General features: G+C 37.1%; 2 protein-coding genes across 2 annotated transcripts; both read left to right on the forward strand.

Annotated features, from left to right (window-relative positions):
* Positions 1,724-6,877, forward strand: LOC8054907 (peroxisomal ATPase PEX6). Its single transcript, XM_021457790.1, has 15 exons — positions 1,724-2,316; positions 2,516-2,637; positions 2,708-2,796; positions 2,879-2,914; positions 3,295-3,388; positions 3,622-3,664; positions 3,745-3,908; positions 4,193-4,251; positions 4,333-4,829; positions 4,914-4,989; positions 5,129-5,694; positions 5,791-5,926; positions 5,998-6,066; positions 6,285-6,479; positions 6,589-6,877. Exons 1-15 carry the CDS (start codon positions 2,084-2,086, stop codon positions 6,700-6,702), a joined length of 2,493 nt encoding a protein of 830 aa, XP_021313465.1. The 5' UTR covers positions 1,724-2,083; the 3' UTR covers positions 6,703-6,877.
* On the forward strand, positions 15,735-17,931 carry LOC8084850 (GTPase activating protein 1). Its single transcript, XM_002455932.2, has 3 exons — positions 15,735-16,040; positions 16,311-16,406; positions 17,369-17,931. The coding sequence occupies exons 1-3, from the start codon at positions 15,927-15,929 to the stop codon at positions 17,657-17,659; spliced, it is 501 nt and encodes a 166-aa protein (XP_002455977.1). The 5' UTR covers positions 15,735-15,926; the 3' UTR covers positions 17,660-17,931.

Here is a 17,931-nt window from a genome sequence, read left to right on the forward strand (position 1 = left end):
GACGTTTTGAGTAATAAACCTGTAGATTACAAGTTTGCCACTAAGATTCTTTTGCTCATAAAATGTTCGTTTCAAGTCTGTTCTGACCCATTAAAAATGGGTTAGGTTCGTTTTCACGAGAACTGCATGTCAGTAACCTTGTTTCACCAATTTGCAACTCTATTTAATTAATTTCTTTTCTATAGGAATTCTTAGAAAATTCATATCTTCGTTGTTTTTAGCTCTGATTTTCATGATCTTTATGTTTGTGTGATCGTAGTGACGCGTAAAATATTTTTTGTAAACTTTTATATTTATTTTGCTACTATTGGTGTAATGTTCTAATTATAGCTTTGTTTGCTTCATGTATATTTGGCTCTAATTGTTTGTGTGTTGATGATTGGTGATCGAGTATAGATGGTGAGTAGTACTTTAGTGATCAAGACTGGTACCTTGATGACCAGCAGAATCAGTTGGAGCAAAGGGAAAGCTTTGATCAAGGCAAGTATACCATTAGGTTTTCTTTCTATGATCTTGATCTCGTTACTAGATTAATGTTTAAGCAACAAATGATAAAAATGACTTTTTAGCAACTTGAGGATGTATCTGTATGTGATCACTGAGATTGACATTGCAACCATGAGGGCTATAATAGCTCTGGACTTAGCTCAGTATGAAGACCTTTTCTAGCTTGTTAGAGGTTATCTGTAAGGGCGCTAGAGGGGCTTGTAGATTTGGGTATAGTGTAGCCTACGTCCTTATGTGTATAGGTTGTGCGTCATTGTGTCATTCGAAAGGGGGGCTCTATATCTGCTCGCCGATTGGAAACCTTGCGGCCCTAACTTGTTAGATGAACTTTTGAAAGGCTTCATAGTGAACCCTGCCGACCTTCCTTGGTAGTGGGTTAAGAGGTCGACGGGCCTCAGGTGAAAGGGTAAATCATGACTCATGAGTAAAGATGTACAACCTCTATAGAGTGTTTAAACTGGTATACTAGTCTTGCTCATGGACATGAGTGGCCTTGGGGACATCTACATTAAAGATGATGATTCTTGTTATGTTAATATGTTGATAGTTTATTGTTTAATGCTCTATATTATTTATGTCACATTGATCAAGAGTTTGTGTGATCTATACAACCTTGTTGCTATATTTGTGAAGTTTGACATGGACTCACTCTTGCTATTTCCCTCATACCTCACGAGGAGTGTTAGGTTTGTGATCAACCAACCAGTTTGGATCCTGTAGAGTGGAGTTAATACCCAAAGTTTAGAGTCATCTTCTGTTATTTGCTGCCTAAGGTTATCTCTGATATATTAAGTATGTTATATAATTTATGCATTGTCTTTTGATATTACATCTCAATTTGTATCTATATGTGAGATTTGGCTTTTAAGACTCAAATATGGTGTATATCTAGTTTTGTCCTTAAAATCAGGTATTATAGGGCATGGTGGGTACAATAGTGGTCCCTACACCTAGACCCACACGCATCACACTAGTTCACACTCTTCACTTTGCACTGCCATTTGTTCTTGCCCCTATAGGTTGTAGTGACGTGTTTGTTCTCACTATCATCATGCTTTATAACTGCGCCATATTCCTCACAGCACGCATAATATTTGATAACGGCTCTCCGTTACTATTCTATTGTGGCATCCAGCTTGTTTGATAACTGATTCCTACCCACTTTCCCTTAACTTTTCCATTTGAAATTTGTGCAGCATCGGGCCGTATTATCATGTTGTGTGTGATCCTAATATATTGAAGGAATATGATTTATGGAGCCTATTTATTTTCTACATAATCATCAGTATTAAATGAAATTAGTGGTCATAACTCCTCATTTCTACAACTATGTGGATCATGACACCTACTAACCTACTTGACCTAGATCAAAGACTTGACAAAGTTGATCCCTACCACAACCTCTGTCTCCTTCTATAAATACAAGATCTCTACTCATAGAGCACCAACAACCCCACTTAGTGTTGAGTGTTTTGTCACCAAGAGTCCGTCCCTATCCCACCACCAAGTTGCATGCCCTTGCGCAAACCAAGAACTTCTGTTGTTTGAGGTTGAGGTGTCCTAGTGTCTAGCACCCATGGAGAATAATAGTAGCAATAGTAGCTTGTTTGTGTCCGCAATAGGCATAGGTGTAGGATTGGGTGTCGGCCTTGGCCTGGCATCGACACAACTCATGGCATCTTCACCAAGAGGGGGTAGGACCTTGGGTGGTGGTGCAACAACTACAGAAATCGAATCAGAGCTTCGATGCCTCCTTGTCGATGGGCAAGAGACCAAAATTTCCTTTTCAAACTTCCCATATTATCTCAGGTGTGTGTGGTTTTTACATCCTTTTTACCTACCTTGTTTTGATTAGGAAATAACTAGCAATCTGATTAGTCTATAACTATGTTGGATTGATTGGTAGTATTAGGGTGGCTACTTTAGGGATCATAACAATTTGGGTCAAAAGAAATTAGAATTATGCTTGAACCATAAATGATTAGGATTTTGTTCCCTTGTTTCTTAGCGAGGAAACGAGGCTAGCACTCATGAGCGCAGCATTTCCCTACCTGAGTCAAACTATTCTGCCAAAGAACATTGAAGTATTCAAGGACTCAAGCCGCACCATACTACTTTGCGGTCAATCAGGTTTGCTTGCACATACATGCATGATCTTTTGGGTTGGGTCATGTTTTGATAACCTGATGTCTTGCTACAGAGACATGCCTGCAGTCACTTGCTAAGGCCATTGCGAACCAATTCAATGCACGTTTGTTACCACTGGATATGTTTGAGTTCTCGCATCAGGTCAGCTTGATACTATTTGGATGGTAGTTTTTCTTTCCCCTTTCCCTAATATTACCATAAACCTATTCTTGTTGTTGAACAGATCCAACAGAAATATGGTGGCTCAAGCAATGCACAGGTTGAAGTTGGTTCTTGTTTCACCTTCTTATTGATTTACATAGATAATACCTTCGGTTTGTATGGTACATTTATTGATGATTTTGAGTATAGTGTTTTAGTTGATTGGGTGGTCCTACATTCTCTTTTCATATAATTTATTGATGGGTGTTAATATTGCACCCTTTGTAGTTGGATTGTTGGACATTATCCCTATTACAAAACATAATCAGAAGTAAGTTGGCTTCATGCTTCACATGAGCCATGGGGTCCTTGGAAAGGAATATAATAATTTGTCCATATCTAACACTTGGAGACATTTGTGTATATATTTTTTAATTCTAGCATTGTGCCAAACTTTTGATGATTTAACTAACTACTCTTGTCCATTTCTTGATCTAGGTTCCTATAAGATCCAAAACTATGTCAGCTTTGGAAAAAGTGTATGATTTTGTTGGATCATTAAGGATATTTTGCAAGAAGGATGAGTCAGCAGGTATCAAATTATTATTCTTTTTGTTTGATACTAGTTAATTTCTAGCTTCTTCTGTAGACCAATATTTCTGATGTCATGTATGCAACCTTTGTTTTTCACACAATTTTTCCTATAACCTTTGTTTTTCACACAATTTTTCCTATTAACTTCCTTGCTTGTTGCATGAGCCTTGTAAGTCATAACCAAGAATGGTATTATGATTATGATTGTGTTGTCATGAAATATTGTTGCAGGATCAGTGGATCATGTAAAGAGTAATCATGATTTAAACACAAGGTAACACATCTATGGTGTAATGAAACTTGATCTTTAATAATAGTTTGTCCCTCTTTACCATTTTTGGTCTTTGTCAACAGATGTGTTCATTGTAAGAACATGAAGTCAGTTGGGGAATACACAACCTTATTATCTAATGAAAAAAACAAAGACTCAGAATCCAATGATGATGACGACGACGACGACGACGATGATGATGATGATGATGATGATGATGATGATGATGATGATGATGGTAGTGGTGGTGAGTCAAATTTCATATTTACTAGCTCATCTATTCCACAACTATTTTCATGCATGAGACAACTTAATAAAAGTATGACTTCTAGTTTCCATCAATTTCTAAGAAACTATGACTTGGTACACTAAAATGGTCTATTTATATCAATTTGTCCAACTTAAAATTTTAAGATTATGGCTTTTCTACATTATCCATAGACTGTATTTCTTATTTTGGATGTGGTATACTATTGATAGCAAGGAACAATTTGCATGCATGAGTTACTTATGGTCCTTTTCCTAATGAAGGTTTTGGTGTTCCAGTATGGAACTTGGATGTGGAAATTCTCTTACAGTGCCTTTACAAGGTAAATCAAGATCAACATGCATAATTGACAATGGAATTTAGTACTTGTATTATAAATTGATATATTAAAACAATTCTGCAGATCATTGTTTCGGCTTCTGCATGTAGCCCTGTTATTCTTTATATCAGGGATGTTGATATTATCCTTCGTAGTTCACCGAGAGCATTTTGTATGTTCCAGAAGATGTTGAACAAACAATTTGGAAGAGTTTTGATAATCGGTTCGCACTTCCTTGATGATAATCAAGATAGTGATGACATTAATAAGGATCTGACTAATCTATTCCCATACATCCTGGAGACCAAGCCACCCAATGAAGAGGCTCATCTTCAGAGATGGACAAGACAAATGCGAAATGATATGATAAAAGCTCGGGATGAAATCCTTAAACATCAAATTGTAGGGGGTTTGTCATCATATAATTTGGAGTGTGATGATTTGAGTTCTATCTCCCTACATGATTATGTAGAAATTGCAAGTTACCTAGAGGATATTTTAGCCCCAGCAGTCTCATACCATTTGATGAATACCCAGGACCCTAAGTACAGAAATGGAAGGCTTATTCTATCTTCAACGAGGTTAGTCAATTAATCCCAAATTCATGACGAACCATCTATTAGTTCTTTTAACATATTTTTGCTAACAACATCATTCTTGAGAAGTTTATGTTATGGATTAAGAATTTTTCAAGAAAGTAACCTTGAGAAAGATTCGGTTGAAACGAAAGACGACTCAAAGGTATCCCACATTTTTCATTAAGCAATAATTTTTTGCTTTTCTCATTCCTGAATGTAAAGGAAATAGTATAATATTCTATTCATAGAAATAGTATAAGATGATGTATTTACCATTTACATATTTTCCTATTGCCTTACAGGTCACTAAATACAATGAATATGAGAAGCAGATAAGAGAATTAGTCATCCCTGCCAGTGAAATAGGAGTGACATTTGATGATATTGGAGCACTAGCTGATATCAAAGAATCAATTTGGGAGCTTGTCATGCTTCCACTTCAACGGCCTGATCTCTTCAGTGGTGGTCTATTAAAACCATGTCGGGGAATTCTATTGTTTGGACCACCTGGAACGGGTAAAACTATGCTTGCTAAAGCTATAGCCAATGAAGCTGGTGCTAGCTTCATGAACATTTCAATGTCCACCATCATGTCAAAATGGTGTGGAGAGGCCGAGAAGAGCATCCAAGCATTGTTCAGTTTAGCTGCCAAAATTGCACCAGCCATCATTTTCATGGACGAGGTAGACAGCTTGCTAGGGACACGTGAACGTTCAAATGAAAATGAGGTATCAAGGAGGATCAAGAATGAATTCATGATGCATTGGGATGGAGTCTTGTCCAAACCAAGTGAAAACATTCTTGTCCTCGCTGCAACAAACCGACCTTTTGACCTTGACAATGCAATCATCAGGCGGTTTGAGCACAGGTGTGTTTAAAATTTTGTTGTTTCTAACATTAGTAATTTTAATCAAATTACATCATCTCTAGACTATTCACTGATGTATCATGTGGATTCAAATAGGATAATGGTTGGTCTCCCTACTCTTAAGAGTAGAGAGCTAATTTTGCACAAGTTGCTTTCCAAAGAAAACATTGAAGGTATAGACTTCAAGGAACTTGGCAAAATGACTGATGGATATAGCGGTAGTGATCTAAAGGTTCGCATGCTAATCTTAATGTTCATTATTCGAAGGTCATTCTTTGTTTTACTAAAACTCTATTTTCCTAGAATCTTTGTGTGGCGGCCGCTTATCGTCCTATTCGAGAGCTACTTCAAAAAGAAAAACAAATGGAGAAGGTAAGACAAAGGACAAATAAAATCCCTTGTTAAATTTTAATAAATTGTACCTAGGATTCTTATTTTTCATAGTTAAGAAGCACACACTTTGTTGATTGAAACATTTAGAAATATAACATGTCACTGAAAAGGGTAATAAAGATATCAATATAGATATTGTCAACATTTGATGTCAGAGTCACATCATGTTACATGATGTGATTATTTTTATTTATTAGGACAAGAAGGAAAAGGAAGTGAAAGGGAATAATGTGCATGTTGAGAACCCACAAAATGAAGAAAGCAAGAAGGAAAAGTCAAAAGATAGGAAAGACATGGAAGCCATTTCAGAGGAGGAGGACGAGGATGAAATCAATGAGGCAATCACCCTTAGGCCATTAACCATGGAGGACCTGAAGCAGGCCAAAGATGAAGTAAGTGTTGTGAAATAATTTGCATGTTTTATAGGCTACACTTATGATTTTATATTTTTATTTGGTAGACCTTATTACCAAGGGGATAAATTGTTGTGACACTACACAGGTCTCTGCAAGCTTTGCTAGTGATGGTGTAATCATGAATGAGATCAAGCAATGGAATGAGCTATATGGAAAAAGTGGGTCAAGGAATAGGCAAAAGCTAACATACTTCCTGTAGTGAATGGTTCTGAGTTATGTTGTCACCCTTGTTATACCTTTGATTTGTATGGAAATAACATAATGTTTGTGGTTGTCATTCAAGTTGGCCTATGTATCCATTTAAGATTGGTTTTCCTACAACAGAAGATATTATGTGTAACTGCTTTATTGCTGACTAAAATCCAAATGTTATGTATTCTAGTGTTCTACTCAAAATGGTTCATTTTCACTTTGTTGTTGGAACTATATTGATTCTAGGCACTTAGGTTAGCCTAAAGTTGTGCAGGTCGATGGATCTTCCACTAGAAAGTGCTCAAGCTTCAACATATAAGCATATAGCTGATTTCTTATAGCTGATAGGCCACTTCCTTGGAAACACCACTAAGCTTTATGCCTAGACCCACACCTCATGGGGATAGTTGTCGTCAATGCAATAGTTCTAGTTGTTGATGATGATGGTGCTACTACACATTATATATGCAGGATGGTGTTATCGAAGACAATGATGCATGAGCATAAGACTACGTTCGTCACCATCACATTCTATTCTACAGAACCTTTCCATGTCTCCATGGCTCTCCAAGCTATTATGTGACACAAATAATCATCACACACATGTGTGCAACTCTAAGAGTTGTCTCTCTATAAAAAAAGATCGAAAAAGACTTCTCACGCCATGGTCTATGTCATAAGAGATGTGTTTGACCAACATATTAGATTGATTGAAATGAACCATGATTTTCCTCTAAGGAAATTCCATAGTATTACAACAAACTGATATTCTAAGAGGTAGCATTGCCATATGTATTATCACCGCAACTAGCTCCACAATCATACATAGTGTTCAAATAACTCTATTAAGGGTACAAAGGGGGTCTTTACCATTAATACATGTCCATGTGGACTATTAAAAAGGGAACTAATAAAAGCAAATCAAAGAAAAGTGCTATGAAGATAGTGTCATTATCCACAACCATAGGATGTAGACTATCAAGTCTCCCAACCATCGTGGTCTAAGTTGTACTCACACTCATCTCTTTAAACCAAGATATTTTAGTATGATTTTGTACTAGCCAATGCCCAAACCAATGGTGCTATTGCTTTAAAGGAAAGCAGTATGCAAGGGCTCTTTCATAGTATTTGGCTCTAGGAAAACTAGAAAATGGGGAAAACATAAGTGTGCATGTGTCCATCCCATGCCCAACTCCTTCACATATACCAAAACCACACACACCTACAGGTCCACTCCTCAACCAAAACCACACTCTCTAGACGATGAGGAAGGCTCAATGACCTCGAGCATGTCACACCACCAAAATTACCATTTTGGAATGTGAATACAAAACACTAAATAAAATCAATTATTTAATCCTTTTCTTAAAGTTACCAAGATCGATTTAAGTTATTACTAATTTAGAGAGACGAAAAACAACTTTATAACATTTTTAAAATTTAATCTACTTCTTTGGCTGCATTCAAGCCTTGGCATTTATTATTATGTGGAAAACCAACTTAAAATTTTGATTAAGCCTCGACTAGGTTGCGTTCTATTTCAAATGGAGATATTATCTGAATTATCCAAATTAATTTTGGGTAATCAAAATCTACTTCTTTGGCTGCATTCAAGCCTGGGTCTAGGTTCGGGTAATTCAGGTACGGGTAATGGGTATCGGGTATTTTGCCCAGGCTTAGTTCAAGAAGGAGAAAGGACACTTTGTCACACCCCTAATTTATAGTTTGTCTTCAATTTAAGTAAGGTTGCCTTTGATTTATTTGGAAATCACATTTAATTGAGAGAAAAAATAACTTTCTAATGCAACCATGTTCGCGGAATCACATTCAATGAGTTTGCATATAGCGACTTTGCCTATGTTTTTCATGCAACAATAAATGGTAAATCTAATTTTTTAGACTTCACATGAGCAGATCTACACAGTGAACATATAAATATGATATGCTTTAGTATAAAGTTTTTGTTGTGACTTTAGATCTATGCTTTTCTGTAATTAATTGGAACAATTTATAGCTGTAGTTTCTGTGGTCCAATTGTAATGAGAATTTTATGGTGGGCTAATTATTATATGACTGAACTATAGTAAAATTTTCATACTCATTGGATCATGTATAACTTAGTTATAGATATATTTATATTTAACAAGCATAAACCTAAATAAAATTTATAACCAAGCTATACATGATCCAATGAGTATGACATTTTTAATATAGTTTAAACATACAATAATTAGCCTATTATAAAAATTTTACCACAATTAAATTATAGAAACTACAGCTATTCTATTTTATGATTTTTTTGTGAAATAAATAAAAAGGAAAAAGACAAAACCATCTTAAAAACCGCTTATAGCCAGACCAAGGAGATAAGATAAACAGTTTTAAAAGTTAAGGAGAAAAAAGTAAAATTTTATGAAAGTTGAGAAAGATAATGTAAACTTTTTTCCTTTCCTATACGCAAACTTCGGTTTTGGCTTGCATCTGCTTGCTAATCGGGCCTAACCCAGCCCCTGGCCATCCATTTCCGCGCCTCCGTTGTCCTTAAGTTATTGGGCCGAGGCCTAATATAGCTGAGCTTTTCTAGCATGTATGATTCTGCGGCAAAGGCGTGTGACCGGTCATGCATGGCTGATGTGGTAGGGCTTCTAGTGTCACAGGCCATGGCATGGCACTGCCTAGCACGACAGAATCGCTGCGGGCTGCCGTGGGTGAGTCTGTTGGGTACGGGTGGATGTATTACATCCCAAAATAATTATCGTTTATGTTTTTCAAAAAATAAATTTGATTAAAATATATATTATAAAATATTAATATTTATAATATATAATTTATATTATTGGAAAGATCTTTGAATCTAGTTTTTTAACAAATTTATTTTAAGATACAAATATTATAAGTATTTTCTATAAATCAAGTTAAACTTGTGATACGGGAAAAAATAACAGTTGTGATGGAGGAAATACTCCGTCTTAGAGGCATAGGTCGTGTGTGAGACTCCGTCTATCTCTAAATATTTGTTGTCATATTTTGTGTGTAAACAACTTTGACTTGATTTATAGAAAATACGTGTAATATTTATAAGTCTAAATAAACTTATTAGAAAACTAGATTGAAATATCTATCCAATGATACTAATTTTGTATTATAAATATTAATATTTTTAATATATATTTAATCATAATTATTTTTCGAAAAGCGAAAACAATTGATATTTAGAGACGAGGAGTAGCACATTAGCAGTAGGCCTATGCAACACTATGCAGTGCAGCAGTAAGCCTGTGCAGCACTGTGCTATGCAGATCACTTTGGCAATGGTCTGGAATCCAATCTAAACCCACCCCTAACCATTAGTGATGAGCTCAATCATAAAAACCCACCCAGCCTACTATCTAGATTATTCCAACCACACCAACCTAGTCTGCTATGCTATTTGAACCTAAACTAGGTTGCCTACATCCAAATTTGCCAAAACTGTAGGACTCCTATCCACTACGAAAAGTATTTTCTCATACCAAAAATGAAAATACTGTTAGCTTCCATAACTACTATTGATACCCACACTGAAATATTTATTTATATTTGTAGCTGCCTCGCTAAACTGCACGACGGCAAGTACAGGGGATCCTCCGAAGTTTCAATATACTATTCTCCTCCCAGGCCCAGAGGAGAAGCTCATGATAACTTAGCTTTCAGCTTTACAGGCTTCGTCACGGTGTAGATTGCCAGCTCACGTTGTAGGCTTCCATGGGCTGGGAACTACTTCAATTAAATCAGAGCCCAATCCACTACCTCCTTAACTCCAAGCCAATCCAGTCAATGATGCTTGTGAAACTAGTTGTGCCCAGCCCAGAGTTAATTTGGATAAGATCTAAATTGTTTAACCTATTTGAGCTCAATCCACTAGTAGAGTGATGTGCAGCAGCAGTAGCCGCAGACAGTCTATACAACGTGCACTAGCCTATGCTACTGTGCCTGCCTCAATGTCTGTCGTTTTCGCTTCCTGAAAAATAAATTTGACTAAATATATATTATCAAATATTAATATTTATAATAAAAAATTAGTATCATTGATAGATATTTAAATCTAGTTTTTAAATAAGCTTACTTAGAGTTAGAAATATTACACATATTTTTTATAAATCGAGTCAAAGTGGTTTGCATATAAAACATAGCGATAAACATTTAGAGACACAGGGAATACAACAGGCGCCCGCATGTGCCTCCAACAGAGAGTACTCCCTCCATCACAAATTAACATCACAAATTAATTGTCGTTTTTTACCGTACCAAAACTAATATTTGTATCTTCAAATAAATTTATTAAAAAACTAGATTTAAAGATCTTTACAATAATACTAATTATATACTATAAATATTATTATAATATATATGTTGATCAAATTTATTTTTTATTGGGGGTGGATTTGTTGGGCAGAGGAAGCGCAATTTATCTGTGCATTGAAAAAAATCTCTCCATCTGCCCCACGTCAAACTATAGGTCTAAGGCTAGGCTAGTATTACGAGAGCTGCAGTACCGGTATATATGGGTGAGACAGAGGTACTATAAATTTAAGGCTAGTCTAGTACTATGAGAGTGATAGTGCCTATGTGTATGGGTGAGATAGAGGTTCGGGGAGAGGAGGGTGAGAAGATCTTCTTAGGCACGGGACACGGGTCAACATTTTTTAGAATGAAAATGCCAAATGTGGGAACCGGTGGCTGACCAAAATATAGAAATCTATGGATCTGAATTACCGAAATAAAAAAAAACTGCTTACCTGCTACGCCGTTGCCGATTTTCCTATGCACAGATTCTGCAGGAGGTGCCGGCGTGCCTGCTGTAGCCCTTGTGCCCTGCATCTGCTGGCTGCTCGCAGCTTTGCTGGAGCCGACGTGCGGATGTCTACTTTGAGAGTGCTATGGGTAATCCTCCACTCTGATTCGTTCTGAATTTGAAGTTTAAAAATATAGATAAATGTTTTTAATATTCATGTAGATATAAATAATCCAAATTTGATTATAATCGGATGCTGTGTACGATATGATATTGGTGAAATCCGACGGATATGGATTATCCGATAATTGAACACGGATTATCCGACGTCTATAATAAAATATCTGAATATTTTAAGGAGCACAAATGAAAAGAATATAAGTTAGTCTAACCCAGGACAAAAGCATTATTATATTATAGTCCATAACAAAGATTATCTAATGAAATAATTCTACTAAAGTAAAGAACTAGTACAAGACAAAAAGTGAAGACAAAGTTTTACCTAATTAAGAATATTTACTTATTTCACACATTTTTTCTACTCTTAAATTCAAACAGCTAACTTGTATTAAATTTTGATATCTTAAATCGAAGTAGTGAATTAATGGTGATTATTTTGTGATGCACAACCGTTTTATGATTTTGGTTAATGAATTGTTTCTCATCATAAAAATCAACACATAAGCACATATTATCCAACTTTAAAAAGGCCGCTTCCGCTCCGATATCAGTCCGAATCCATACCTTTCCAACATAAAATCTGTATTCTTATCCGAATCCACGATCCGCTCCGAATCTGATCAAGAAAAAAAATATTAAGATATAAAAAAGCTATTATCCGCTCTGATTCGATCTGTTTTCATCCCTATAGACCTGCCTATCCTTGCTTAAAACAACAAACCTCGCACACAGGGTAAACAACACAATGAAGACAGGCTAAAGCAATGGCTATGCGGCGCAGGCCGGCAGGCGGTAGCAGTGGCCGACGAGAGTGCACACGACCACGACGACAGTGGCGGCACAAGGCGCTAAATAGCGATGCGAAGAGAGTGGAGGGTTTTTTCTTCCACAAAAATTAAATTCGAGATCCATGAAACATGATTGAACCCGGGGAGCGGGCGTGAGTGCTGGGCGCGGATGTGAGAAATGGCAGGGGTGAGGAGAGAGAAGACGCACGATCAATCTAGATGGTTGGGTGATTCTGATCGTCAGATTTGAAAAGAGTAAGGGGGGAGAAGACTCACAATCAATCTGGATGGTTAATTTCTATAGAGTTATTATCTAGATACAGAATGAATGGAGGGAAGCTATCTCGGTGCAAAGGTTATATGGTGTAGACTTAGTGTTAAAAATAATGACAGATTAGTAGGGTAGATTTGGAGAGCTATTTGCGTAAAAAGACACTTTCTCTATCGTTACCACTCTAACAGGTTTTCTTTGTCTTGTATATATCATAGCAATTCTCGTCTTTTATATATTTTTTTGTCTTTTATATTTAGCTAGAAAAAAATAGAATAGAATATGTTTATATTTCGATAACCAATTAAAGAACTTATTGGATGATATTTTTTTACCAAATCTCTATTCCTAGCAACTAGTAAAAATAGAGAATTCTTAGCGTCTCTCTAATAGTTTCTTTTTATAATGTAAGAAATGAGATTCCCACCACCAAGCTTAGTGATAATTAGTATTATTTTTATTAGGAATAAATTCTTAATACATTGTGATCAATGTATGATCTAACCAATCAAGTCATGAAATAAAAAACATAAGAAGCGCATTGTGTAATTTGGTGTAAATAAATGTACCTTTAAGTTGTACATACTCCCTCTGTATAAGATTTAGAAGTTGTTTTGGACAAGGTTTGGGTCAAAAATGGGAAATATAAATCATCAATAACTTTTAAATTGTTGAGTTTGCAAATGTGAAAATTCTATGAATAGATTTATCTTGAAAAATACTTTTATAAAAGTATACATATATCAATTTTTCTAAATATTTTATAAAAATAAGAGGCTAAAGTTGTGTTTTGGAGATAATGTCGTTGTTTTAAACGACTTCTAAATCCTATACGGAGGGAGTATGTATCAGTGCAATTGTAATGAGAGCAACCATGTGAAAAAAAACAAGCAAAGTATTATTAACACCTCAACAACATAGTAACTTCTTGCCAACTTTAGTCAGCATGTTTTTATTAGCCGTAAAAAAAGTCAAGAAACTCGATATTTAAACATGTTACTAGTATGAAAATCAAAGTTATAATATATTTATGTGTAAATATATTTTTATTTTGCACCGAGAGCCCAAAATATATCATGGATTCATGATTGCATTTTAATTTGGTTCATGTTTCACCAGACAATATCGTATTATAGCCAACATTAACTTATATTACGGTGGTCATATTTGTCATAAGAATTATATTTTGAAATTTTATAGAAAAAGGCACATGTATAATTTTCATTTTATGAATGTTTAATAACTTTTTCTCTCATCATAACACATAAACATGTTTATTAGTGTAACATAAATTATCTATAGCACATGATAAACCTGAGAACCGTGATGCACAGCAAGACTGCAAGGTGCATAACATGCCAAAACATATGGAGATGGAGCAACAAGCTCTCAATGTAGGTTATCTATAACTCTTATAATCCTAAACCCCACTAACTATTTCTCTAAACATGCAAGCTATCCACCTAAGCAATGCACTACCATATTTAATTAAAATCCACTAAGTAAAACCTCAATAACTATTTATCCCAACATGCAATGCAGTACCACATATACAGTTAAAATCCAATAGCACACATGACAACTGTAATGTCCACCAAGATAAATAAGTATATATATCACACATTATTATACTACACAATTCACTAATCCGCAATTCCCGCAGCAACGCGCGGGGTATGCTCCTAGTTCACTAGAAAACAGTGCTAGCTAATTTTTCACATATGAAACTTGTCTTCACTCTTTCCTATTAAGGCCTTGTTTAGTTCCTCCTTGAAAATTTTTCGGGCTACTATAGCATTTTCGTTTGCATATGGTAATTATTGTCTAATTTTAGACTAACTAGGTTTAAAAGATTCGTCTCGCAAATTACAGACAAACTGTGACGGAAAATTTTGAATTTTTTTTGAAAACTAAACAAGGCTTATATGTGTTGGTGGGTCTCGTTTTCTCTGAAGGCGTGCGCGTGGGCCCTCGCCATGTTAAGCGGCGTCACATTCTCTCTCCTATGTGGCTTGTAGATGGCACTGTCGGCGTGTTGGGGCTGCCCTAAGACTTGTATAATACTCAATCCATTCTAAATTATAAGACGTTTGACTTCTTATATTAATTTTGACCACTCGTCTTATTCAAAAATTTATATAAAATATCATATTTTTTACCGTGCCTTAATTTATTAATCAAAGTTCTTCAAGAATAACTTAAATTTGATTATATTTGCACAAACTTTTTTAAATAAAATGAATGGTCAAACTTGATATCAATAAAGTCAAACGTCTTATCATTTGGGACAGAGGAGGCTGCCCTATGATTTGGCCTTGTTTAGTTAAAAAAAATTAAGATTCTTCGTCACATCGAAACTTGGACATATGTATTAAGTATTAAATATTGATGAAAATAAAAACTAATTACACAGTTTGTCTAGAGATGAATTTTTTAAAACTAGCCAGATTATGATTGAATAATAATTACCAAATACAATAAAAATATTACGGTGCCTGAAACCAAAAAAAAATTGCCAACTAAACAACGCCTTTATAGTGCCTCCTTGGGAATATTCAGAGCTCCCCTGAAGCCGGGCGTGAGGCCACGGCAGGCGCCAGCCAGCAAAGTGCCAGGAAGGCTCCATCCGATCGTCCCGTCCAAAATTACCGTGTCATCACAACGATGTCCGTTTCCTGCCGCTCCTGCATCTGGGTTCTGGATAGACGCGGTGCAGCGACCGGATCAAACCTTGAAACCCAGCCTGCACTGCACCCACAAGCAGCAATAGCCTGCAGAACGGGGCAGCCAAAAAAAAAAAAGTCGCCGGCCCTCCTCGGTCAACAGGTCAAGAGCCAGGACCAGGACGTAACGTAACGGACGAATAGTCTACGCTGCTCCGTGCACACCCACAAGAATTCCGACCCCCGGGGAGCCCACTGTCTGGTGTAGGGTACGTACGTGTAGTGCAGCAGGCCTGGGACCGCGGGGCCCACCGTAGGAGAAGAAGAAATCAACTGGGGACTGGGGGCGTCAAGCACCGCGGCGGCAACAACAGTCTCCTGCAGTTTTCTGACTTGGCCAGCGCAACGGCAGCTTACTTAAAGCCCACACGGCAACGGCAGGTCGAATAGAAAGAACCAGAGAAATCCATCGAGAAACCAGCAAACAACCGAGAAGACCTGCGGCGGCTGCGTCGGAAGAGAGAACTTCAGCGGTGAAAGGAGAGGGAAACCACCATGCTGGACCATCTCGTCGGGCTGGTGAAGGTGCGCGTGGTGAGAGGGGTGAACCTCGCCATCCGCGACCTCCGATCCAGCGATCCCTACGTCGTCGTTCGCATCGGCAAGCAGGTCCGCTCCTCCTCCTCCCCCCTCCCCCTCCCCTCCTTTTCTACAAGTGATTGGAGTTGCCTTCATTTCATTTACTGGTCCGGCAAGAGATCTGTCGAATTTCGCTCGAATCGATCGATCCCCGGCCTACAGTAGAGACGTAGTACGACGGCTAATACACCAGTTATTTGGATTTTTATTTTCTCTGTTTAGAGTTGCCCTCTTTTCTCACACAAGTGAAGCCACATGCGTGCGCCGGCTAATCGTGATTATTTTTTCAACATTTCACAGAAATTGAAGACACGGGTGGTGAAGAAGAGTACCAATCCGGAATGGAACGAAGAACTCACGCTCTCCATTGAAGACCCTGCAGTTCCTGTCAGACTGGTATGCATTCGCTTCCGTCTTTTCCTTTCCCAAATCTCTTGTCTGGGTTCTTTTGCCCCTACCGGCCTACCCTGTCCAAACTCTGTAAATATTCTCAGCAAACGAGTAACAAAGGAAGTACTATTTTACTGCTAGCACTAATTTATTACCAGTCTTCCTCGATATGTGCAAGTGTCGCTGTTATTTGTAGAATCAATTGTACATAGCATTCCTTTAGCTATGTTTCGTACAGTGTGAAAAATCAGGTGTCTCCCCATATCATATACTAGTAGTAGTAATTTCATATGCTAACTCAGCCTGCAGTCACTACGTGAAGGGAAGTAACTATTTGCCTTTTATCTTCTCGCTGAATCTTACTAAATAACTTCCATATATTATGGAAATTAACTTTGTCTATTCTTTTTTTTTTTGAGAGAGAGAGAGAGTTGTAACTGATCAACTGAATTGATGCACACTTGTAATTTTCCTATGCCAGCTAAATCTATAGTTGAAATTAAGCCATGTTTAGGATCTTTTAAGCTTCTTAGGTTAGGTTGAATGTATCAGTTTGCTGAGCCTACCTGTGGTTTTGATATTTGACTATTTGAGTCTCAAAGGGAAATATGAATGTCTGTGGCGAACTTCGATAGGAGGGCTGAGATGCAAACTTGAGCTAGAAAATAGCTGTCCTTGAACTTTCATAGTTGAAACGCTCGTTCTCCATGTCATTTCAGAAGACAATTTCTTGAGCTAGAAAATAGCTGTCCTTGAACTTTCATAGTTGAAACGCTCATTCTCCTTGTCGTTTCAGAAGACTATTTCTTGAGCTAGAAAATAGCTGTCCTTGAACTTTCATAGTTGAAACACTTATTCTCCATGTCGTTTTAGAAGACAATAGCTTAGTACACACACTATGACTTCATTTTCCAAATCTCTAAAGAGAGAAACGCTCATATTGACAAGTAACTCTCTCTCATTTTCAGGAAGTTTTTGACAAGGACACTTTCGTTGATGATACAATGGGTAATGCAGAGGTGGACATCCGCCCATTAGTCGAGATTGTGAAGATGAAGCTCCAGGATGTTGCTGACAAAACTGTGGTAAAGAAATTGGTGCCGAACAGACAGAACTGCCTAGCCGAGGAGAGCTCGATATATATATCGGAGGGGAAGGTGAAGCAAGACCTGGTTCTACGGCTAAGGAACGTTGAGTGTGGGGAAATAGAGCTCCAGCTTCATTGGGTCGACCTCCCTGGCTCTAAGCTGACAACATAGACGAAGGGTGTATGAGGGAGGCTATGAGCTCTGCCTTGCCAGCCCTGCTGTTTTCAGGGATCCCCAACTCTTTGCTGCTTGAAAAGAACTAGTGGTTTGCATGCGCTTGCGTGGAGCCATTAGTTGTTTGTAAGGAGTTTTGGTTGGCGTTTAGTAAATAGCGTCAGGGAAATGTATGTGCATGAACGTTTGAAAATCAAGACTATATAAAATGTATACAATGCATGTACTAAGTTTATTTCGTACACATGATGATCCCCATCCCAGTTAAA

This window comes from Sorghum bicolor, chromosome 3, assembly GCF_000003195.3.
Source record: "Sorghum bicolor cultivar BTx623 chromosome 3, Sorghum_bicolor_NCBIv3, whole genome shotgun sequence".
Taxonomy (NCBI): Eukaryota; Viridiplantae; Streptophyta; class Magnoliopsida; order Poales; family Poaceae; genus Sorghum; species Sorghum bicolor.